Source organism: Neolamprologus brichardi, chromosome 17, assembly GCF_056152115.1.
Source record: "Neolamprologus brichardi isolate AB-2024 chromosome 17, ASM5615211v1, whole genome shotgun sequence".
NCBI lineage: Eukaryota > Metazoa > Chordata > Actinopteri > Cichliformes > Cichlidae > Neolamprologus > Neolamprologus brichardi.
Window position 1 is genome coordinate 31,299,194 of NC_142120.1, and position 24,537 is coordinate 31,323,730.

The 24,537-nt window shown below is 42.8% G+C and overlaps 1 protein-coding gene across 1 annotated transcript in view; it reads right to left on the reverse strand.

Annotated features, from left to right (window-relative positions):
• syde2 (synapse defective 1, Rho GTPase, homolog 2 (C. elegans)) overlaps positions 1 to 23,767 on the reverse strand; it is a 50,713-nt gene extending 26,946 nt beyond the window's left edge. The window contains exons 1-4 of the mRNA XM_035913487.2: positions 21,690 to 23,767; positions 12,656 to 12,957; positions 11,910 to 12,306; positions 645 to 1,780 (exon numbers count right to left, since the gene is read on the reverse strand). Of these exons, the coding sequence (XP_035769380.2) occupies positions 645 to 1,780; positions 11,910 to 12,306; positions 12,656 to 12,957; positions 21,690 to 23,739 (3,885 nt within the window). The 5' untranslated portion in view covers positions 23,740 to 23,767. The remainder of the gene's footprint in view (positions 1 to 644; positions 1,781 to 11,909; positions 12,307 to 12,655; positions 12,958 to 21,689) is intronic.
• Positions 23,768 to 24,537: the final 770 nt, after the last annotated feature.

Sequence of the window (24,537 nt, forward strand, 5' to 3'; positions counted from 1 at the left end):
CCAAAAGTTTGCCTATTGAACCTTGCATGCCCCTCTAGAGAGATCAGTCAAGAACACTCTAGAGGGGCAAGCAAGGCACTGCCATTGGGCCTTGCATGCCCATCTAGAGTGATGAGTCAAAAACAGTGGTCAGACGTTATTATTGCTGCTGTCTCAGTTCTAATTAGGAGAAACGCTTCTTCCTCTCTGTGCTCTCTCTATGCTGGGTGTCAAAGGCCTCATGAACTCTCATTTCCTCTGTCACTCCTGCTATGACTACAGCAACCTCTTAACTCTGAGCCTCTTTCCCTGAATAAAAGAGCCAGTTGCCTCAGGAAGCCAGAAACTCTGTGACATCATTAAGTGTGCTATGTCTCCTCTGTCCATTCAGTTCATGCCGGTTATTGAGCCTTCCTGATGGCTGCAGGGTGTGTGCTCATTTCATGGAGCTAAAAAGATGCTGTGGATGTGGAATTATTCCTCCAGCCATTCTTTCCCTCCTATTTTAAAAATTATTTCTAAAATTGGACATTACCAGCCTTATTTAAAAATGAATCTGACTCATTAGAGGAGAGGATTAGACTATATATATAAGCATGTTTCAAACATTTTCTTATTTTTTAACAAAAATTCTTTGAGGAAAACAAGAACAGAATTACACTCACCTGACAGCCTCTCTTCTCGATTTCATTGATGCATTTGCTTATAAGAAGTGGTACCATCAGTCCTGTATTTTCCCTCTCCACCACTCGCCACACCTCCACACCAAACACCTGTGGCTCCCTGTCTCCATCTGGACCACCATTCAATGAGTTCTGCCACTGCTCCATCAGACTCAGCTTGACATAGATAACCCCACGTGGCTCCAGCTTTACCGCCAGCTGGTGGGAACGTGTCACTCTGAAGAGAGCAGGCAGTACCACTGTGCCATGGCAGCAAACACGGTTGCGTCTGGGTGTGGGCTCCCAGCTGAACACTACCAGCTTCAGATGTTGGGCATTCTCCAGCTCAATGTTGAAGGTGTGGTCCATATCTAAAAAGGTCGTTCGACAGGTGAGGAGAGCGGTTCGTGCTTTGTTAACCGAGTCCACCTGAATGGCACAGTAGACATCTCTAGAGTCAATACGTGGGGGTTTGAGGTCCTCTGCACCATAAAAATGCAGACTCATCAGTCCTGAGATGTACTGGCTGCACTTGGGCTGCTCTGAGAAGCTGTAATGACGGAAAGCATCAATGTCCAGCTCTGTGCCGTTGATTCTGGAGTTTCCACCTCCTCCTTCTGTATCCTTGCCTTTTCCTCCCTTCCCCTCTCCAGACCCATGTTTGCCAGATTTGGCCACCAGCTCTGGCGAGTCACCATCGCTGAGGTAGCCACCTTTACTGGCAGACTTTGAGCTACCACTGCTTTTCTTCTTATAAAAGCTGTGCTGTGTGGACACACTGCTATCCAGGTGGTAGCGTGAGATCACATTACGGCTAGCCTGCCCAACCCCAGATGAAGCTAACCGAGGAGGCCCTGAAGTCTGCAAGACAACCTCTGACCCGCTGCCATTTGCTTTCGGAGAATGGGCCCTCGGTTCTAGCTGACTGCTTCCATTGCTGCTGCTGTTGTTTTGGGTCCCCTTGACGCTGAGCTTACGGCTTAGCTCTGGGAGTTTCTTCATCTTCATGGAGATCTTCCTGACGGTACGTGGGGACTTGATCTTGTCTGGGAAGGACCAGTTAATTGAGCTGCTCTTCTTGGCTGGGTTTGGGCTGGAGGGAGGTGAAAAGCTGGCGGTGTTGGGCAGGTCAAGACAATCTACAAAGGAAATGACAGGACAAGAGAAAATGTGATTATTCTTTCTTTGTATTTTCATGTTTATTTAGTCATTAAGGTTGTATTGGTACCATACAGGTGCAGGAATAGGGAGTGCAGGGTTTGTGTAGTATTGAAAGAAATAGACAGGTAACCATCAGTCACAAATTCTTTAGGTTACTGGTTCCCCAGGATAATTTTACTTAGATATAGACTGGAAAAAAGATATTTAAAATCAAAGGCGTGAACCATAATTTACAGGAAAGTGCTACACCCTCACAGCACATCATCAAGTGATTAGGTTTACATAAAACCCAGTAATCCAGTGACAGACACATATGGGAGGCAACGCTTCATATAAACACTTCAGCACTTTATAATACAGCTACAGTCTATATATGTAGACCCAAGCTATGTTCAAGATAATTAACGGTTATGATGAAAAGGGTTGCTGAAACGGATGTAATATGAAAAATTTGAATATCTTTCTGAGGCCTCTTTGCAATATATTGTATTAATTCAACTAAGCACGATGGAAATTTTAGTGGAATCTCATTAATCTTCCAAAAGAAAGAAAAGCAGGGAAATGTCTTTCCGGAGACACCAGCTGCTTCAGGGCTGAGGTAGAATTACTCAGTCATTATTCAAGCTGGAAGATATCCATTTGGGGTTGACCTTGTAGGCAGCTCTCGCCTACCTTGATGTCTAAATGAACATGAAAATTTCTGTGTCTATAGAGTGTCTGACAACCACTGTTTAGTCTACAGGACTTAAGCTTTCATCATAATTTTCTTGTATGGTAAATAATTCAAATATTTTGGTCTATTTTGGAGAATTTGCAGTAGAATTTAAGTTCAATACGGACACAGCTGTTAAGGCTAATGTGTTACCAGTTACCATTTTTGGTCTCTTTACTTGCTATAAACTTAAACCTCTCTCTCCTCTGGGTCTGTCTGAGCCTTCTTGGTTAAAATAGCTGACTGTATCTGAAAGCAATGCCAATGACTGACAAAAACCCCAAAAGAATTAGCTGCAGGCTCTGCTATCAGGAACTCACAACACAAGCCACCCATTTCAGATCCAGGAATCTGATTCATAGTTCATTTCTTGTACTGACAACAGCCCATTTGTATATTCTTTCTATTGGTTTGAATTCAGATCCCCACAGCCAAACACACTGTCATCTTCCAAGCCCCAAAAATCTACCTGGCATAAAAACAGAAAGATTTAAATGATTAAAGTGGAATATGTCAAATTATGAGCATCCTGCCTAGTCTGCCCTACAGGAAGCTTGAACCTGACTTAAATAACTATTTTCTGCTTTCAGCACTCCTTTAACAAGATTCCCTCCATGGCTTACCTGCCTTTTTTTAACTAAAGAGCTGATACCTCACTGCATGGGTCATGGAAGATTAAAGCTGAAACACATGATTCAGAGAAGGAATTTACTTTTTGAAGGTCTTTTGATGAGTGTTTTTAGATCTGGCCTAGATATTAAGCAACACGAGTGAATAGCTCCTCAGTGTTGGCACTGAGAAGCTATTCAACCCATTCACACTATGAACTGTATTGAGTTGAGATTCCTTGTTTAAGCCACTAATGTAGTTTTTGTTTTGAATGGCTAATTAGTTTCTCTGAATAAACTCTGGAAACAAATAGTGATGTAAGAGACAGAACAAATATGGAGAGAGCGACAAAGTGAACAGAGGAAGAAGCAGAGAGCGCCTGATCCTGCCAACTTCACCAGTTCTATTTTTCTGAGGGAACCCGCTGTGCTATTCTGGGGTGAGGGCCCACGGGTGAAAAGAGGGAGGCAGAGGAGGTGCAACAGGATGGAGAGAAGGGTAAGATGGGGGGCAGGAGCAGGGCAGGGTGTAGCCGACAGATGAGGGACAAAGGCACCCCTTGTCCAGGCACTCCGAGGTCTAGATGGACGACTGGAAGGCTGGCAAGCCCACTGGTGAATGTACAAAATGAACACGGCTGTTCTCTCACATTCCTCATCAAACCATGTTTACACTCCTTTTAGCCCAGCTCAGTAGCCTTCCTTGTCACAGCTTCCTGCCTATAATAGACATAGAGGTGCTGTAAGATGGGAAAAAACGGGTGGAGACCACTGGTAGTGCAAATACACCAAACATCAGGGATAGTATACAGAGAGCTTTTGGGAGGAGTTTACAAGTGAAATTCCTCATGAAAAAACAGATAACTCATTTTGATTTACAGTACGGATCAGATAGAGTACAACTAGAACCCGTATTGGATTGAACCCACGGGTTTTTGTGCACAATAGTGTATTTGGTAAACATGCATTTAATACAGGCTGTACATAAACATTGAGAATTGTCACTTAATTTACAGTAAAAACAATCCTGTCTCTTGTTTAAAGTGGTAACAATACAGCCACAGGAAAACAACACATGTCAGGCAATATCCTTGCTAAAATAGGCCTATGGCTATTTGTTTTACACTTTATATAAGACTGAGCATATATCTGATTAAGGAAAGTAACCGTACCGTTGCTGTCCAGACAATGCTTGTACTACTGGAACCAAACATGGTATAACATTAATTATAATATTGTAGATTCTGCTAATCTCTTAGTTTGGGCAGCCTCAACATGTTCAAGTTAAGCTTGAAGGCAAAATGCACCAGCGTCAAAAGATTTATATGAGAAATATCTGAGCAAGATTATATAAACAAGGATATTTTTAATAGTTGTGTAGGAGCATCATGATTAGTGTTTATAATATCAGCGATTTTTAAAAGCGAAATATTGGCATTGTGTTATTAACACAGATAAGATGATATTAGTTACAGACCTTTACGCGGCATCCGTGCACACGTCTTGAGAAAAAAAAAAAGTTTGTTTCTAATCAAACTGTCATCCCAGTAATTATTGAACTTGTGCCAGTGCAGTAAGGACAGCTGTTGCATCATTGCTGAATTGCAGCAGCCACATTTTATGACCTAAATTAGCTCATTTACCTCACTAACAAATGCATTCACCTTCTAGAGCGAGAATCATCAGCTCTCTGCTGCTGTCACATTCTTTGGATAATCAACATGGACCGAGGCAACACACACTAATCCGAAAGGTAATAACACTTGCACTGCGTGACTGTGGCACATACACACACATGAAAGCTGTGTCCTCTGTAGCCTCTGGCCTTGTGGCAGCAGCCAGCGGGGTAACGTGACTCCTCACAAGCTTAGGTTCAGGGGCGATGACTTGACACCCAGCCCTCCAGGGCCATGTTCTTAGGTCAAAGGGCAAAAGGTCTGCATTCTTCTGGAGGACACCTGAGTTGGCTAACTGTGTCAACCTCCAACATTTTATCATGGACATGCACCCACCATATTACTGTAGCACAAAGCAAGAGTGCTTTCATAAAAACACACATAAGCACATGCCTTCCTGATCCTGCTGCCCTCGGCCGCTGACACCTCTTAACAAAGCTCAGGAATTTATGGCGATGCTTTATCACAGTACTGGCACCAGACAGGTGTAAGAATAGGGAGTGTAGGGTGTGGGTGCATGCGAGGGAAAAACAGTTCATTGCCAAATACACCTGACAGCAGACACAAGACAACCAAGATGGAAATAATAGCGAGACAATATGAAGTGTCTTGCAATTAAACAATTATCAGGAACCTGGTCAGCAAGAATGTGAGACTGTGTATTAGCCGTGTGTGTCTGACAGTGAACATGAGAGAGACTATTTGCTCTGCATATACTCTGATAAGCCTTGGAGGGAGACAATAATCTGGAGTTCAAGATTGTAAAATTGCTGGTATTCACTTGAGTGCATGTGCCCGTACAAGCACGTCTGCCAAATGTGCATGTGTTAACTGTTGAAACAAAAAGGACCAGGGTGTGCTGACAAACAAGGGGAGTGTAAATAAACTGGTGAATGGCATACTTGTCCTGTAGTTTCTTTACCCGGTGACCGAAGCTCAGCTTTAAGCCGCTTCCTCTCCCCCTTGGCTCCAAATCATTCGGTGTTGGAAGGCCTTTCAGCGGCTGCAGGAGCAGGGCCGTTTCATTACAATGGTTACAAAACCTCTGCTAATATATCCAAGCATGCAGTCCTCCTCGCTAGCACAACATGGCCCCCTGCCAAAGCACTCCTCATGTAGCCTCACTCGCCTACTGCTGCTGGCCTTTTCTTCCTCAGCTGTAACTCAAATGACAGAGAGGCTGCTAATTCTAGTCAGCCTGCAGCCACATCGGTCTCACTACACTGCCTCGAGTGAAAAACATACTAGAAGATATGTGGTAACTGTTGACATGCAACTCCTTTTTTATCTAAAAATAGACAAAAAAACATGTACTACACAGATATAGTAAATGCAGTAAATAAATATCAGAATATGAATAGAGATGAATTGCTCATCACATAGGGTAAGTGACGAACGTTACTCAGAGACCGAGTGATTTGATAGCAAAGAATAACACAGCTAAAGCAAGAATGAGAGAGAGTGCCGCTACTAGCATCAGAATTAAATTTCATTCATGGACCTCCCACAAGTGAAATCACCATTTCACTTGTGGGAGGTTTTTTTTGAAAGTTCAATGTTAGCATTTTGGCAGCCACCATATTTTGGAAGCCTAGAAGTGACCATTATTGGAAAAGAGGGCAGAATGCTAAGTTATCAACTAAAGCTAGCAACTAAAGCTGTACCATACTGTCCACAATAATGCCGTGGTTATCAATGATATGGCAACACAATGAGTTCACACTGACTGGAAGCAGCGTGTTAGCATACAATGATGATTTAGTACCTACAAAGGGAGCCACCACGATAACCTCCAACAAAGCGTGAGAGAACAAACAAATTATTACCATTTGGGACAGAAGCAGAAGAACACAGAGTCTTCAGTGATAGTAGCTCATTGGATAAAAAAGAATGGAAAACAGCTCTCACTTTGTTTGCCCTAATGCTACTGCTGCGTTATGATAGGAGGACTGATAAAACATTATTCAGTGTTTTTTTTTCTTCAGCATTGTCATAAATATAATTATCACAAATGTCCTTGAAATATTACGATATGCTATATCTCCCACCTCTTCTAGCAAGCTTGGTTAGCATAGCCTGTATAGTTGAGTCATACACTGTGCATCCCGATTCAGCCGCTACATCCTTCACATCTGGAAGCTGCTTACAGCATAGCAAGGCAATGAAGCCTATCCAAATTTAAAGGTTCTTTTGAATGTGGCCCACAAATAGGCCCTTATTTTCCCAGGTGGATGCACTGGCTGGATCCTTCATGGTCCACTTGATCCCAAAATTAGTAACTGTTGGTTTTTTTTAAATGTTTTAAAAAAATAGCAATGGTTCAAGCAAAGTGGTCTAGGAATTCTCTTTTAAAAAGTAAGTATTGTATTTCATATCACTCAAATATCCACCAGTACAAATGTTGAAATAACAAAGAAGCGTTAAACTTTGCTAAAGGTATTGATTATGCGAGTTGCTACTTGATGCAGTTCAGGTCCTACATGCTTTAAAAGAAGTTACTTTATAATGTAAGTGGTTCAAAAGCTGGCTTTAATCGTACCTGGATTTAATCTTAATTTATACCAATAATACATCTTGGTTTTCACTCAGCTGAATATCACACACACATAACTCCTAATTAAGAACATAACAGAAACTAAGCTAAGCTATGTAAGAAAATATTATAAATTTATTGCCAAAACATACAAACTTCACTGCAGAACACATTATTTTTCTGATAATTCCAATTTTTAAAAATTAAAATGATGGTCAAGAGCTACCGTCCACCGTCTGCTGACACAAACAACCCATTCGGTCACAAACAGGAGCTGAAGTGTGAGAGAAGGTCAAACGCTACACTCAAACTAGCTATCCTGTTTAAGGAGCCTAATTATTTTATTGGACAGCACTGTGTTCATAGAGTCAGATAATTAATTATGAAGCAATACAATGAATTTATTCCTTGTGAGGATTTTTTTTACTTTTAATATAATATATGAGCTTTGGTTTAGACTTGTGCTTGGAAAAAAACTATCAAGATTAAGACATTACATAGGCTCTGGAAAATTGTGATGGACATTTTTGAAGTTTTGAATTTTTGTAGTTGGAAGAAAACTAATCAAGTTAGAAAAGAGTCGTAAAGCTCTATGAACTACCTTTGTGTGACCTCCAATTTATGTATATTTAGTTACAGTATATAAAAATTCTGCTTTCACTAATGTTTTCTCCCCTAAAAACAGAGACCAGAAAAGTTTTCCACAGCTGCTCTGGTGCTGAAATGAAGAACAGAGCAGAAAGAGAGAGCTATGAGAAAACTATGTGACCTGAACTTCACATCTAACATCCGGCTAAGGAATCTGTTCTGGTTTTGAAGTGCGGCCCTCACAAAGTTGTTGACTTCCTCCAGACCCAACCATGCAATCGTCAGCATAGATTAGGTTCCCAGTTTCAGCTCAGAGGCGTGAGCTCTCTGTAACTTGCAACCAGGGCCAACTCTCAAACTCAACTGCCAGTGTGACCAAAACATCCCCCAGAAATAGCTCTGATCCCATTCTGAGTGCTGGCCAAGTCAGATTCCCCAAACAGGCGCTAAAGGGGACAGCAGATTGGGAACACAGCAAGCTCACCACCCCCAAAGTCCATCAATCATTATTCTCCATACAAATAGAGCATTGAAATGGACAAAAAGTCACTCAATAGGCAGCACACGAGGAGTCTGGAGTGTATCCGGTGAGAGGGAAAAGAACCAGCCAGCCGAACAGAAGAAAACCATGGTCGCAAAGAGTCATCTACATCTGCACGGCTTCATTAATTCAACAGATGCCCCTATTCACACTCAATCAATGAAGGGACTGTCAAATTTCTAAACCGGCAGATAAAGTGGTGTCTGTACGGTCTCATTTTCACAATGAATTGGAAACAGAAAACAGAAAAGATGAAAATAGTTGAGAGTGACAGAGAGGCTGGACTGAAGAAGTCTGGGGCAGCACTCTTTGATTTTTTATTTTTTTTGTTGTAGTTAAAACCTTTGTAAATCCTAGATCAAAGAATATATCGTAAGTGGCATGGGCACATTTAGAAAATGTGGCCAAACAACCCATTACGTGGTAACTTAAACACAAATACAGTAGATGTGATAAAAGATACGGCTCATGGTGGCGGTTATAGTGATGTTACTACCAACAAACATGTGTCTTTGCTGAGGTTTAGTTAAACATATTATTACCTATAAAGAGCCACAGTAACATACAAATTGCTATAACTATGTTGGAGGAGGTTTAAGCCCATTACATTTAAGCCCTTTAAAATGTGCAGTCCAAGACCACATTTTTAATAACGCTGGGAGTGATGGGAATGGTCACAATGGTAAAGCTGAGGCTTCAAAACCGCTCTTCAGAAACCAACAGCTGATGCTACAGTAAACCCTCTTATCCAAATATAGTCTCTGTAAACTCCAGAAATAAGCAAGACAAAATGGTCAGTATTGGGATTCAGAATTCTGGACCACAAACCAATATTCAACATGATGGTGGCGATGCCAAACATTTACACACAATCTATAATAAACACTGAAAACAGGTAACAAAAAGCAACTTCAACTGGCTCCGTTCAGCAGAAAAGAAATGTGCTTACCAACACTTCTAAAGCTAGACATTTCTGCCTGTTCACAATCTTTCAGCTAAGTTGACCTGAAGGGTTTGAGAGTAATCAATCAATCTTCCGACTCTGCAAAATCGGGGAACGGCTGCAAGCAATCGACGGCAACCACATGAAAAAAGTGCCGATGCGTTTCCCTCAAAGCTATAAAATGCCAAAGTAAGTAATATGTTAATCAATATTCTTCCAGATTCAGCAGATACTTACTGATAATTGTGTGCTATAACACAGACTAATCCACTCAGCGTTTTGAGGTCAGTGATGAAGCAGGTCACTCACCCAGGAAACAATGTTTGGTCATTATCTAGGCTTATTTTGAGGAATGGAACAGTGGGTGAATTGAAGGCGAGCTGTTGCCCTTTTTGCTGCCCACCATCCCCCAACACTGCCTACCAGTTTAAAGTGGAGGAGGAGTGCGGTGTCATTCTGCAGCCCTAATGCACATAGCAATTTCTGAAGGGAGAGGAGGTTTCTAACTAAAGATGAAGAAAGGCAGTGAAGGAAAGAAAGCTAAACTAAAAGTCCCACTGCATCCACAATGACTAATCAACCAGAAGCCAGTGAGTGTTTCCTCTCTGATGGCAAGTACTCGAGCACGTTGCTCTTTTTTTTTGCGGCGGAGTGTGGGATGGCGTCGACAAACCCACAGGAATCAATTGCAAAGTCAACAGGCAGCAGAGAGGGAGGCAGTTCCGGAGCGGGAGGGGGGGGGGGGGGGGGGGGGGGGGCAACACTGCTGTTCTCTTGTCTCATTTTCAGGCAACGAGTAAACCAACACCTTCTACTGACTTCTCCCAAACTGCATTACGGGATGTAAATGAGGAACAGGTCTTTGAATAGTAGCATGTTGCCGAACATTGGAAAAAAATCTGCTGAACAATGCAGTCCGGCCTCCACTTATGTCCACTCGTCTGCTTATCCAGTTTCCTCTGTGCTGCAAAATGGCACAATGGGTCTGACAACGAAAGGTGCACCAAAAAAAGAAGCTTACATTTAATTAGTGCAGCATGATTAGTGCTTTTCCTGGGCTGGTACACTGAGCCTCATTCTGATTTAATCCTAATCCTACAAGGAAAGTCTCTCAGGGCAGAGAGTTTTGCTGAGCCACATGTGATGTCAGCAAGAGCCAGGATGAAGGAGTTTATCATACGCCAATCAAAGCCTGTGTCCTTGTCAAGAGCACATTTGTTAGCCCTCACCGAGAGCTCAACGTCTCAGTGATCATGGTTTTAACTCTTAAAAAGCTGGCGTAGCCATGGAGGGAAATGTTTCTACAGAGCTTGTTAAGACACCTTCGCCCCTGCTGTGGAACTGTTGCTGAGAACGCTAAAGCTGAAGCATTAGATTTCCAAACCCAAAGCATTTAGCCTGTCTTTGTGCTCACACAGCTAGAAAAAAATGGCTGTTGCGTGCCACAGAAAAGCGTTGTTAAAAGTTGTAATTATAGGCTCAGCTCAAGATGTGCCAATTGGTTCAAACTACCATGTTGCCACATCACAGAGAACAAAAAGTCGGAAGTTAGAAAAAACAGACCGGGGCTTATTAAGAGACAGGGAGCCGTGTGCTGGCTGTCATCATCATGTCGTGGAGCAGAGTTGTCAATGACTTTTAAACACACGAGTAAATAAAAAGCGCAGCAAGTGAAAAAGACAGAAGGCTACGATTCATTTATTTCTGCAAATAAATCTTTAGGTCTTGAATTTGTTTTCTTGAGGAGAGGTGTTTCAATGAGCCATAATATACAAAGTTCACAGTGTGTGTGTGTGTGTGTGTTTATTAGCTGGAATAACAAGTAAATTGATATTCTTTCCTCTCAGGAATGAATTAGCCAGGAGGAATGAATTCCTCTGTCTGTCTAAGTTTAACTTATGAGGGACACTGATGTGCAGCGATGAGATTTGACAGCCGTGGCTCCTGTCTGTGCCGATCAAAAGAGAAAGAAGATGAAACTCTCCTTGTCTGGCTCCTTATTACAAACTTTTGATTTATGTTAATTGAAAACTGGAGATTTTAAAACCTTGAGTTGCCAATTTGGATGAAAGGTTGTAGCGCTAAATTCAATTTAATCACTTTAACCTATTTGTGATATTGACCAATTGGTATAAAATTAACTTTCAGATTTCAGATTGCCTCTCTTAGTGCACTTTTATTTTGAAATTACACACTCCAGCACTTATAGGTGATATAAGAATTTCTATTTGTAAGCAGAGTTTTTAGTGAGCTGGGAAAAATGTTGAGCTTAAAAAAGTCTGTTTATCTGTTGACTGGTAACATTGTCAACTTTGATTAGTGCTCAAGGTGTGCACAACTGCAAAAATCTGCCGAGAGAGACTGGCAAAGCGACAAAGAGTGTAATTGGCCTTCAAGCATCAACCACAGAAAATTGGTAGGGAACAAGCGAGTAAAGAAGCTGATGAAAAGCAGGAAGTGAAGTTAGAATGTGGGAAGGTGTGGGTGTCTTTTTTTTCTGCCTTACCTGTGGGTCTGCTGCTGGAAGGCCCCCCCTCCTCCTGAGGTTTGCACGCGAGCAGCTGCCTGTGCGCATGTAGTACCTCTGTGGAATGCACAGCATTCCCCTGACTTGCATCTCCTGAACCACCACCGAGGCTTTCCACGAGGGCCTCTGGCCCACCACAGCCGGATCCATCTAGGGACTTGCCACCATGAACCAAATCAGTCCCTTTGCTGGACCCCCTCTGGGGTTCAGCTCGAGGAGGGGCGGTCAGCCCTCGGGAGCGTTGATCAGAATTGTTTTGCTCATCTTCCTCAGGTATGGGATTGTACCAAATTTCGCCTTCATCATCTGCATCGTTTTCCTCAGCTGGGTCCATGCTATGAGGGTGAGGAGACACTTTTGCCGGACTAACGCTGACCTAAAACGACACATTTTCTTGTTAAACTTTGCCAGAAAACTGCTGGTTGCATTTCTGCATTAGTATAAGACTTAATGGGAAATTAGGCTTATTTATCTAGTTAGCTCAACTTAGAATAAACTTTGGAAGCATCTAGCTACACAGTTTCAGATTCTCAGATTACCTTATTATATCATTTGTGGGTTTACGACACATTATCTTTGGGACTATTTCTTTGTTTGTAGCCTTAAATGAATTCGGATATAGCCAGGCTAGCTGTATTCCCCAGTTTCTGTCTTTTTAGCTAAGCTAACCAACTTTTGCTTGATCTATAGCTCATCCTTTTAAAAAGAGAGACCTCGAGGCTAACCTGCGGCAGCTGCAGGCGAACCGGCCGAGGGGGTGCTCCCCTTGAGGGCCTCAGATGGTCTGGGGAGGGACTAGGAGAAGGAAGTGGCTGATGGAAACCCTGGCTGCCCTCCTCGTCAGCTCCCAGCATTCCCTGAAGCTCATCCTTAGTGCACTGATTCTTCCCAAGTGAGCTCTGCTGCAACCAGTTGCGCTTCTTGGAGACAGTGATGGTGGTGAGCTGTGGCCTCCATGATGAACTCTCGTTGGTCCTTCCCGCCTCTCGGCTATTAGCACAGGAGGTCTGGACATTCTCAATGAAAGCTGAGGGAAGCAAGAGTGAAGAGAGTTACAGCCTCATGCCAGCAGACAACTAATTTTCCTCCTGATCACTATCATTTAAGTAATTTCTTAACTGCATTGAATTACAGGAACTGATCTCAGGCTATTCGTGTCATGACAAGATGAAGAAAACATCTGTATCAAAAAACCACAGGTGAGGAAATGTGATATTTTACTATAAGCTTTTAGATTTCATCTCGTCTCTCTCTCTCATCTGTGTTTTGAAGCCACATCTTTGATTTGTCTCGTTTGATTTCTCTGCTTTATGACTTTTGGACGGACCATCGTTAAATAGCTTTTATACCCAAAGTCAAACTTTCAATCACGCCACCACAATCCCCTGCAGCATCTCAGCTTTTTTAACCTCATCTTTAGGATCCTAGTTCATGTGAGCTTCACGAACATGTGGGTTCTGAATTCAAAAAGGAGATGGAAAGATGTGAGAAATTGCTGGTTCACAGGACAATAAAAGCTGAAATCTAACCGGCCTTTAAATCACAATCAGACGTCTGTGAAAATAAAGAGGACAGGACGGGTGGAGAGGCTGATGGCGATATGTGCCCAGTGTAAAAAGGCCAAATAAGAGAGATGACGCAGTGCCTCGATGGCCCAAAGAAAAGAACAAAGGAGCTACTGCAAAAAAGTCTCCTCCAAGCAATCAAAAAACACCTTTGCCTGTAAATCAAATGCGACGCTTTTATTTTTACAAAGGTTGCTAGCAGATGCAGCCGGAGAAAAACAACTTGTGCGCATGTGTGTGTGCATGTGTGTGTGTGACAGGGAGAGTGAGGTGCTGAGGGCAGGGTCTTGCTTGAACTTGTACAGCAGACTCGTGTAAAAGGCTGTTTTGATCCTCAGCAGCTACCAGACGAGCCCCTCTGCATGCTATAATGACAACATCTCTTTTCCTCAAGGAAATACATTTCCATGCATGTCAGGCTATCCAGCAAATTATAGACTTGAGAATATTTTCACTTTACAAAATCGACTTTAACACAGGGTTTTTAGTATATACACACTTGACTGTAGTATAAATATCATCCAAGAGAGGACATTAAAATCACATGCCATAACTTCTACTTAGTAAACAAAGTTTTTCATGCTCATTATTATTATTATCATTGTTAACAAACTTGGCATTAGGACAAAGACACAGCATTTTCCCTGGAAGTCGACCAGGATCTCTGAACAGTGTCTCCCGCCTTCCCAGTGATCTACGGCATTATAGAGTAATTGTTGTCCCATAAACATCAATTATGTAGTTCCTCTCACCAAGAAAAAAGTGGGAGAAATAACAACTTGGAGAAAACCAATCACATCGCTCTCTCTTCTCTTTCATTTCAATTAAAAGTGGTCCCCAACCCTCGGGTACTGGTCCGTAAAATGTTTGGTACCGGGCCACGAGAGGAGGCCCTCTCTCGGGCCTCCGGTTTATTAAAAAAACGTTATTTTAATAACGATAAAAATAACATTTTTTATTTTTTAAATCGTTTTTATCATTAACTTGATTTCCTTGGGTTTTTTCCCGTGTTATGTATAAATCAATAAATTTTCGTTTTTTTGGTGCCGGTTGGTTTTATTTTGCTGTATTTATCCGTGACACCTTAAAGGCAGGTCCGTGAAAATATTGTCAGACAAAAAACGGTCCGTAGTGCAAAAAGGGTTGGAGACCGCTGCTATAGGATGTAAATTTTAAGTTTTTATTGTTTTCTTATTACTGTGTCTGGAACAGCAACGTGTTTGCATTAGCCTGGTTTGGGCTCTTTAAGGGCCTGAAGTTTAGTAGTTTCAGCCTGTGCTGACTGCCAGGAGAAAGACAAAAGTGTGCTAAGCTAGTGGTGATGCACTGAGCCCCACAAGTTAATGCGTAGACCTAAGCAGCCAGCCTCTACTAATCTGCTATGGTTTATATTCAGATGTTATGGCAGTTCCTTTTTACCCTTTCAACTGAGCCTGCAAGAAGTCTTTTTACTTATATTTGGAAATTTATGAGGGGAAACCTTTTAGAAAGTACACTACAATGAAGGCGGCGACTGTAAGCTATAGTTTACAAAGGCGTGGTCTTCAAAAAGGATTTTTTAGCACCACGAGATGTTCAAAACTTCCGCCTCTTAAGGCTACAATTGTTAGTTTGCATGAAAAAGTCTAAATTGACCAGATGAATTTCAAAAAAACGGGAATACACACATAGATTGTAGGAAAAGCAAGAAACGGATTACTGGTGTAGAAAAGACGTGATATGAGATGGGAGGAACATTTTGGCAGAATGGAGGAACGATTATAACGACCAATCCAAAGCTGCACAGCTCACTGCGTGCTCAACCTGGTACCGTAAGACTACAGAGAGGTGAGACAGTTGTGCACAAAGATTTTGTCAGCATGCCATCTTCTTTAAGGGGTCTTTCATAACTGGAAGAGGAAGCGAGTTCTGACACGAACAGCATTCCAGACCACAGCTCCAGATTTACAGCCTGGCTGCTGTCTCCTCGCACTGTCACACTCCTTCACATGAGTAACACCTCACCCTGGCAAACAGCAGCCTGCTGCGTTGACTTAATAAGTGAGACTTTAGCCATTTTCACTCTTGTCACTCTTGCCTGCCTTTTCCTCGCAACTTTTTTACACCAACATTTCAGTATTTGAACTGCAGAACATTCAGACTTGATATTAAACACACAAAGGAACTTGTGCGCCTTCCTTGAATGACAATCTTCATACCACGATTACACTTAGGGCGCCAAATGAGTCAAAAACATATCAAAATGAACAGAAAACGTTTGTTTTTCTGATGGAACAAGAGATGCAAGGGTGCATCTAATTTTAGGAATTATCATTTCTACCACAATATCCTCAGATTTGTCTGCAGAATTTGCCTGCAAAATTACAGAGAAGGTTAGCAGCATTAAGCTGTTTCTATACTTTGTACCTACTGCTATATAGAAAATAAGCTTTATATTTTTAGCTGTTTGTTTGCCATTACTTTTGTTTTAATGTTCATGCTCGATAAATGGGCTATTACTGTTAACTGCATCCATAAATAAGCCATTCCTCATGATGACTGGGTCTTGAGCTTAATGTCCTTTATCTCTGTACTGAAATATGAAAAAACCACTATCATCGTTAGCTGTTATTCTCCTCCTGAAGCAAGAATGTTACCAAACCTTATGACAACCACCCTGAAGGTGAACACTGGCCGTGAGTTATTAATCGCAAGAGGAGTCTTGGCCAGGCTTACCAACTGCTTTTTGAGTTGTGCTAGAAGCAACTGAAATAACCATCATACTACTACATAACTCATTATGAAACAACGAAACAGCAGCTTCATCTTTCACCAACATTTTACAGCCTTCTGTTACAAATTAACAGACCTGGAAAATAATTCTTAGCTTAAAGTCTGTTTATTCAAAGTAAGGTAGGGAAAGATTTTTTTTGTATGTCTTGTGAAAATTAGCATTAGTGAATAAGCCCCTTTCACTCATTCCCACTTACATTGCCACATAAAGCAAGACAGCCTTCCAGAAAAACAGCTCTTTTCCTCTAGTAGCACCCAGTTGCAAAATATTTCCATACCAGAGCTAACACAGCCTGTCTGCCTCTGCCATCATTGTGTGTAGATAATGTATTCATTGTAAGGCAAAAAAAAAAAAAAAATCACACCTCTGACCTGAAAGTGACAGATGGTACACGGGTGCATGTCTGTGGGTGGAAATTAAGAGAAAAGGAGAGGTGGTGCATGCACTGAAAGGAGTGTCGTGTTTGTCTGAGGTGCTACAAGGAATGCACCTTCCTAAGAAAAAAAGCAAAATCTTATTTACTTGATGTGCTGCTGTGGACCTGTGCCATATGAGCCTGACAGTAGACCCAATTATATTCACGTCTAAATCTTCTGAGTGGCTGAATCTTTTTCTCTAAGACAAAGCGCTTGATCCACTTTCCCATAGGCTGTTCTTTTATTCCCTAAATTCCTTCTTTATAGAGGCTCCTCTTTTGATATGTGCGAAACACACCGGCTAGTTCTCGCCTCCGTACAGACAAAACTTTGTTGTGAATACAGTTTCGGAGCCTCCTTCAGAGGGAATCTTTTGCGGTGTGCCATAGATTACTGCTGACCTTCATTCATATGCTAATGATGATTCTTGGTGTAGATTTTTCTCTTTACAGGCAGGCAGCGCTGAGATCATCCAGGGTTGCATCACATGTCAACACTTGTATCCTGCTGAGGTGTCCTGGCATCGTAGCCTGTTCCTAATGCCACTTCCACTTCGGTATGTTGGCTTGAAATCCAAAATCTTTTCTGTGTAGTGCTTGTTTTCCTGTCTAATTGCTTCTGTTTAAAAGAAAAACTGATCAAATGCCCCCGAGGAAGGACGCTGTAAGATAATTACCCAATTAAGCTTGAAACATTTGCAATCCTAAGACAAGTCCCTAAAAGTAAGCGAAAGGCCTTTCAGGAAAGCTCTTCAGCCCTTAAGCTGCCACCTAATTATTACAATCTACACCAATCAGCCACAACATTAAAACCACCTGCCTCTTTGTGTAGGTCCCTCATTCTGTCACCTAAACTCGGGTTTCTCAAACCTTCAAGAGCAGGAAGCCCTTGTACAGAAGAAAATTTTCAAAGGCCCCTACATAAAAGTAGAGCCTGATTTATTGGCAAGCCGATATCTCTTGTTATTACCATTTATAACAACCAATAAATAGATATTTAAAAAGTAATGAAATGACACTAGAAACACCGTTGTTATGACTGTTGAGGTTGCATAGTTTGTTGTCCGATATAAGCAGAGGCAGGCAGATTGTAAACCATTAAACAAAATAACAACACATGACAGATGTTAGGGAAATCTGTTCGTTGTTTGTGTTTCTGAAAAAAAATCTCAGCTGACATATTGATAGATCCTATTTTTAAAATACCACAGAAAATATCATCAAATATCATGAATCATGTTAAAACTTCTATATCAGTTGGTGCTCTACATAAAAGCCTTTAACATTCTTCAACCTAAATACTTCAGACACATCGTGTCACATTAAATGTCTGCCCTTCTCTTGGCAAGCTCACTCTAGAAAAATAGATCTTCAGTCTTAATTTCAGGTTTCTACTAGCCCAAAGAAAACCTGGGTAGAAGTTAACAACCCACAACATTTACCGGAGATCTGTAGTGATTGTCTGTCAATATTATGGTATCATCTGTTATCTGACCTTGAATGAACCTCAGTTTGACTGCTGTTGTGCTTCACAGGCAATCAACAGATTGTTATGTCGTTGATAACCTGCAGTTGGACTGACCGTGCCTGGTAGAAAGACTTTAACATAGCCCAACAATGTACAGGTTAACATAACATTTCAAAATCCTCCCCATGAATGCCAGGGCCCAAGGATTTCCATTGCATTGAAACAGTATGATCAATGGCATTTATTTCACCTGTCATTAGTTTTAATTTTCACTGTAGTTAGTATTGTTTAGCTGTGATCATCCTCATCTTAATGTTTGCCCCACCTCTGCAGCAGATACCGTCATCTGACTCACACAACTCATAAAATCATCCAGGAATGAACCCAGATGCCTCAAGTTTCTCCTTCGTCACCTGATCTGTTTTTAGAGCTACCATCTTCCATAAATCTGTCCGACACCAGACAAGACAAATCACTGCGAAAAACCAAAAAACCCAGCAGCTCTGTAACAAGGTTTCTGGCATAATGCAGAAACCAAACGCCACATCGTTCTGACATGACTTGACAGCAGTTGAGTAATATTATATTACACCTGCACTCCCATCTAAGCTTTGGAGTTAGGAATTCGGATTAAGCAATGCTAAACAGTATACCTAATTCACAGCATATTAAATGTGATGCTTGACATGTTATTCTTTTAAAGAACAGTTCTGGAGTTAAGGAAATGTTGGTCTCAAATGTTATTGTGAACAGTCTCATGTTAATGCTAAGGTAATGACATTGCAGTTAGCATAGCTTAGGACAGGAACAACGGGAAAACAGCTAGCATGACTCTGCCCATCCACAGTTCACTTACCAGCATCACTTAAGCTCACTGATTAAAACATAACATCTGTTCATTTGTTTACTCTGTACACTGTGCATTTATTAAATTATCACTTTTATATTTAAAAACTGCAGAAAACCTGATGAAAAACAAGATATCGCTTAGCATATCTCATAGCCTACTCTTATAGACCTTACTTAACATTGATTGTAATTACTGGGATTTACAGGTGCCTGTAGGCAGATTTTATACATGAGAGTCAGACTAGCTGTTTTCACTAAATGCATTAAGCTAAGCTAAGCAAACTACCTGCTGATTGCAGCTTCATATTTGAACTTGTTATATTTTTCCGCTTGGGAAAAATATGACAAGTTGGTGAATGTTGGAGGTTACTGGCTGCATCCAGGAGAAATTGGTGGATAAGAGGCTGCTGCACCATGATTGCTTGGGTTGCTAGCATATTGCCATGGTCACCCATAGTTTATGTGGGAGACAACACTTGCAGTTTACTTTATGAACTACAGTAAAAGTTGAAAAAATACAACACAAAGTGGAAACAGAACAGTCACCTTCAAAGTAAACTGCCATCAACCTTCAAAACCAGTCAGGAAATTCACATTTTTCCCTTGCAACAAGTGGTTGCCAGATAGTTGGGGACTGGTTTCCACACACGTGTAACCAGGGACTTAGAAACACTTGACTCAAATGAACAGAGGGCTTAAAAAGAAGTTAAAAAAAATAAACAGTCTGCCTCCCAGGAGTGAATCTTCTCTATTTGTGTTATCTATGGCTCATTCTCAATATCAGCTTTGACTGACACACCACTCCTGAGCTCAGTTCTGGCCAAAACATGACACCTGGATACTGAATGCCTGCCGGCACACCTGCTGCTCCATTGCAACTAAACACAACAAAACTATAAATCCTCACACTGCAAATACAAACATGCACACTCACAGCATAGATGTGCAAATGCATGCTTGTGTGCACAATATCGCACACCCACACATAAGGAGTGACACACAATAATGGACACTTTTCTTTTACAAGAGTAATTAAAGGACAAGTCAGGACAAAAATTAATTAGCTATAGTGTAATTCAGACAGTATTTTTGTGCTACGATTTTAGGCTGTGGTTTAATTTCCAAATAATACTCACAGAGGAGGAACTGGTCTATTTTTAGAAAGTCAGAAATACATAAATAATTCCACGAACCAAGGATTACCAATGAATTCAATTAAGAGCTTTAGGCCAAAAAAAGCATTTAACAGAAACTTTGTGGCTTTGGCATCTCTTTCTTTCTTTCTTTTGTTTTTTTAAATGGGTCTTTGTATGGTGTGGAGGCCCGCAAGGGCAAGATAAGCTCACGGCTGACCTAAATAAATACTTAATCACTCTTCATTTTGTTCATTCATGGTGGAGAATTAAGTGACACAATGCAAACATGTTAAACAACAGGAATGGCATTCTAAATATTCAATCCAAGGTCTCTTTAAAATGCAAGTTACCATGGAGCTGTCCAAAGCAAATGACTGGGGAGGAAGGCAAGATGACAGCCCAGCCCCCCTTACTCTAAAACAAATACACACACACACACACACACACACACACACACACACACACACACACATACACACACACACACACACGCCACTACCACAGAAAATAACTGCAGTGGCTTCTCTCCTGCTTTTGGATTCCTCTGGCCACAGCTGTGGAAAAGTTCAGTTGGGAAAGCTGAACAAAATGGGGAAAATATGAGATTTGGGTGAACGGGTGCATGGAAACTAACATCTACAAGAGCCCTGACTTTATTTTTTAACTAAAAGACCAGAGAGGAAAGAGCTGTAAAGTTGGAGCTATGCTAAGCCGACAGAGGAGCGGCCTCACGGATCACACACTATTTCTAGCAGTCCGGCACACTGACAGTCAACACCACCCTCGTACCCTGGCACACCATCGTCTTACTATGGTAAACACTGTCAGAGACACACACACGCACATTTCACAGGCAGGCATGCTGGAACACATGCGCCGCAACATAGGAAACTACCACAGGAGGCAAAAAATAGAGGAGAAATTAAAAGGCATGGGCATGTTTTTGATCCATAGAGCACATCCTGTGCTGCTAAATGCCAATAAAAGCTTACCACACAGACACTTTCTGATTAATCTGCCATTTGATTGCATGAGGGGTGATGACGACATGTGTCACCCGGTAACGGTCGTTTTATGATACAGATGTTTTCTCTGTCATCTAAGCACAATCAGAAAATCATTGGATATGTTCATAATCAGATAATCAAATGTCATTCCAGTCAACAGACACACACACACAAATCCCACCACCAACACCACTAACAATGCTCTACCAGGAGTGAGTTAGTTGTTACTGAACTACGCTGTGAGTAATCCGACCTACAGCCTGATGTGCTATTAATCTGGTGTTAAAATGCACCTAAATTAGTGTGAAGGATAGAAGCCCGCCACCGATTAGAGTCTTAAAAAATAAAAAGGAAAGCAAGAGGTCTGAGGTGTCTCGTCCCTTTGCTTTGCATCCAGAAGAGGAGGAGTGCGGGGTGGACCGCCATCAGAAGGAGTGTACTATGAGTGGAGGAGGATGATAATTATCAGAAGGGAGGAAGGAAGGTGAGAGTTGTCTGTTTTAGAGGATCCACGGGAGTTGAGGCCATGCCGTGTAGCCGTCCTACCTGGCTGCTGCTGCTGCTGGTGCGGTTGTGACTTGGCCTTGACAGATTTACCCGCTCGGCTGGATGTCTGGGTCCCCGGTTTACAGCCTCCTGGGTTAACCTGAGGACAGGACCGGTCCTGGCTCTTGTCTCCACCGCGGGGCAAAGATGAGCCTTCAATGCGCTGCTTCATTTCAGAAGACAGCATGCGGCCTTTGTGCATCCACTCTTGCATCTTGTTGACAGTGACGCCATGACCTTTGTTGGCCGAGTTGGCCACCTGTATCTGGAGTTCAGTCAGCTCCTGCTTGTTGTCGTGACCCTGATGTGTTGCCGTCTCGGTGTTGCTGTCTGAGGAACTTGTGATGCTGTTGATGGAGCCACTGCTCTCATTCAGCTTCCCGCCCCGTTCTTCTTCAACGCCATCATCTTGCAGCAGCTCCTCATTGCTGACGGCACTGCAGAGAACCCGAGATTCAGACAGCTCACCCGCTCCTGTGCCTCCTTCACCTCGTTCAGCTTCTTGACCATCACAGATTTCAGCACTTTGCGTTCCACAAGCCTGAACACTCTCTGAGAAGGTGTCCTGGTACCTAATCTCTCCATCACTTGTAGAGCGTGACAAAGTAGGTTTTTTGGTGAAAGACAAGTTTGCCATGCTCTTACTCTTCAGCCTGCCTTTAAGTCCTACCTCTACAATCCCAGTGAGACAAAGCAGCAGTGAGTCGGTGTCTGACACCTGCTGAGGGCTTTGGTCCTCTCCTGACGACCAGGAGTCACTGTCCCTGTTTTTCAAAGACAACCTGGAGCACAGGCTGTCCCTGGACGGGCTGCTACACGATGAGGTAGCCTGCTGCTCGGTTAAACCACCGATCTGCTGGACATCCATGTTGATATCATTCATAGCATTGATAAGAAGGTAATAAGCCTCTTTCAGCTGGTTCCTAAGCCTGTCTGTTTCCTGGGCACTGTTACTATCACCAGCCTGTCCTTTCTCCTGACCAGGCTGGCTGAGCTCTACAGTCTCTGCTCTCTCACCGTCAGTCATTGGTCTGATTGTTTCGTAGAAGGGCAGAATTTCATTATCGTAGTAATCGTCATCTTCGCTGTCTAAAGGGTATGTGAGTGAGGGCTCTGTGGCGCACAGGGATGCCATGTTCACGTCGCATATTTCTAACTCAGTGGGGAAAAAAGTGGGACTCAGTAGACCTCCTCTAACGTCCCCGGCATAGTCAGGATCGTAGCTCTCAATATTTCTGATTACGGCGTTTTCTTCGGCGTTCTTTAACATGCGGTTTGGGCACACGCGTGCGTAATTTCGTGCGTTTGTCTCCAAAGTCGGTCTGCTGTCAAAACTCCAGTTGGCATTGCTTTCACGCACGGCCAAAACAGTCCCTACCATGTGCCGGGAGCACTCTCTGTCTTTGGGCTCTCTAACCTCGCCATCAGCTCCTTTAAACCGGCCCTCTGATGGTCTCCCATCCCCTACATGCACCTGTACCTGCGTTTTGCTTAAAACGGGATTTGAACTGTCCCCAAACCCGATTGAATCTCCGACCGAAATGCAGTGTTTTCTCTGGACATGCGGTCCAGGGAGTGGAACACCCGCGGTGACTCTGTCAGCGGACCGGTGCCCCGGTTTTCTCCTATCACCCTCCCCAAAAGCATCCCCCCCAAACGGCAAGTCTCTTTGAAGTGGGACCCCCAGGAGCTCCTCATTAACCCGAACCCTGCCCCCGCGGCTTCGCTCTCGGGGACGTGAGCCGGCCAACTGCGCTGCGCGACTCTGCGCTACTGCTATAACCCCGTCTGTCTGCACCACAGCGCCGTCAATATAATTCTCGTACGTACTCATTCTCTCTGGCATGCAATCCAGATCTGCGAACAAGACAATGGAGCGAGCCTCATCGGAGTCTCGCTGCGTTTGCAAAACTTTTTCTTTACCTTCTCGGCCCCCATTCACCGCAGCGGCAGCAGCAGAAGAGCCGTATCCACCGCCGACCGTCGCTCCTTTCCTGGATTTCTTCCCCCGGAGTTTCGCTAGTAAAGTCCTCCGCAGAGGATCAGCCATTCCTTTCCTTTGCCCCCCCACCCCTCCCCCGTCCCCCACTAGTTAATTCCTCCCGGTTTCTTTTTGCGCAGTTGCTCCAAAAGGAAAGGATCGAGTGGGTTCTCCTTTGCTCGCCGCGGTCAAAGCTCGCCGGGCGGACGGGCTCCTCTCCATTCTCCACTGTCACCTCGGCTCTGTCGACCCACTCACTCCAGGCTCACTTTGCTCAACTGCACCACCTCTCTCTCTCTCCCTCCCTCGCTTGCTGCTACACGCACACACGCACGCACACGCTTTGGCTCTTCCTTTCTCTCTAGCGCCTCACCTCACCCTTTCCTCATGTTTGCATCTCAAGTATTTGAAGCATTTTTCTTAGCTTTAAGTTCAAGTAGACGAGGCTTACCTTGAACGTGACTTATCCGAAGAAAGTTATATGGATGCTTTTTTGTGGGGTTTTGTGTGTGCGCGTTTTTTGTTTTTGTTTTATCCAGATGGAGTATCCAATCCAATTACACACAAGAGGGGTTCACTGGTGAGTCTAAATTGCCCTGAGGTGTGAAGCTATCTATCTGTCTGTGTTATCTCTGAAACACACTCGCAACCACACCGGCAAAGACTCCAATCCGGTCCCACTGCATGGCTTTGGATAATGTGAAGCAGGGCAGACATTTTAGTCTTTTAACTATACTTTATTAAGTTTTAGAGCTTACATTCAAACTCAGAGTTTAAGTAAGTAATAGAAAAACAGAAGAAAATCATGTCTTTTCAACGTCTACTTTAGACGGGGAAGGGATTTAGCAAGAAAAGAAAATTGTTTTT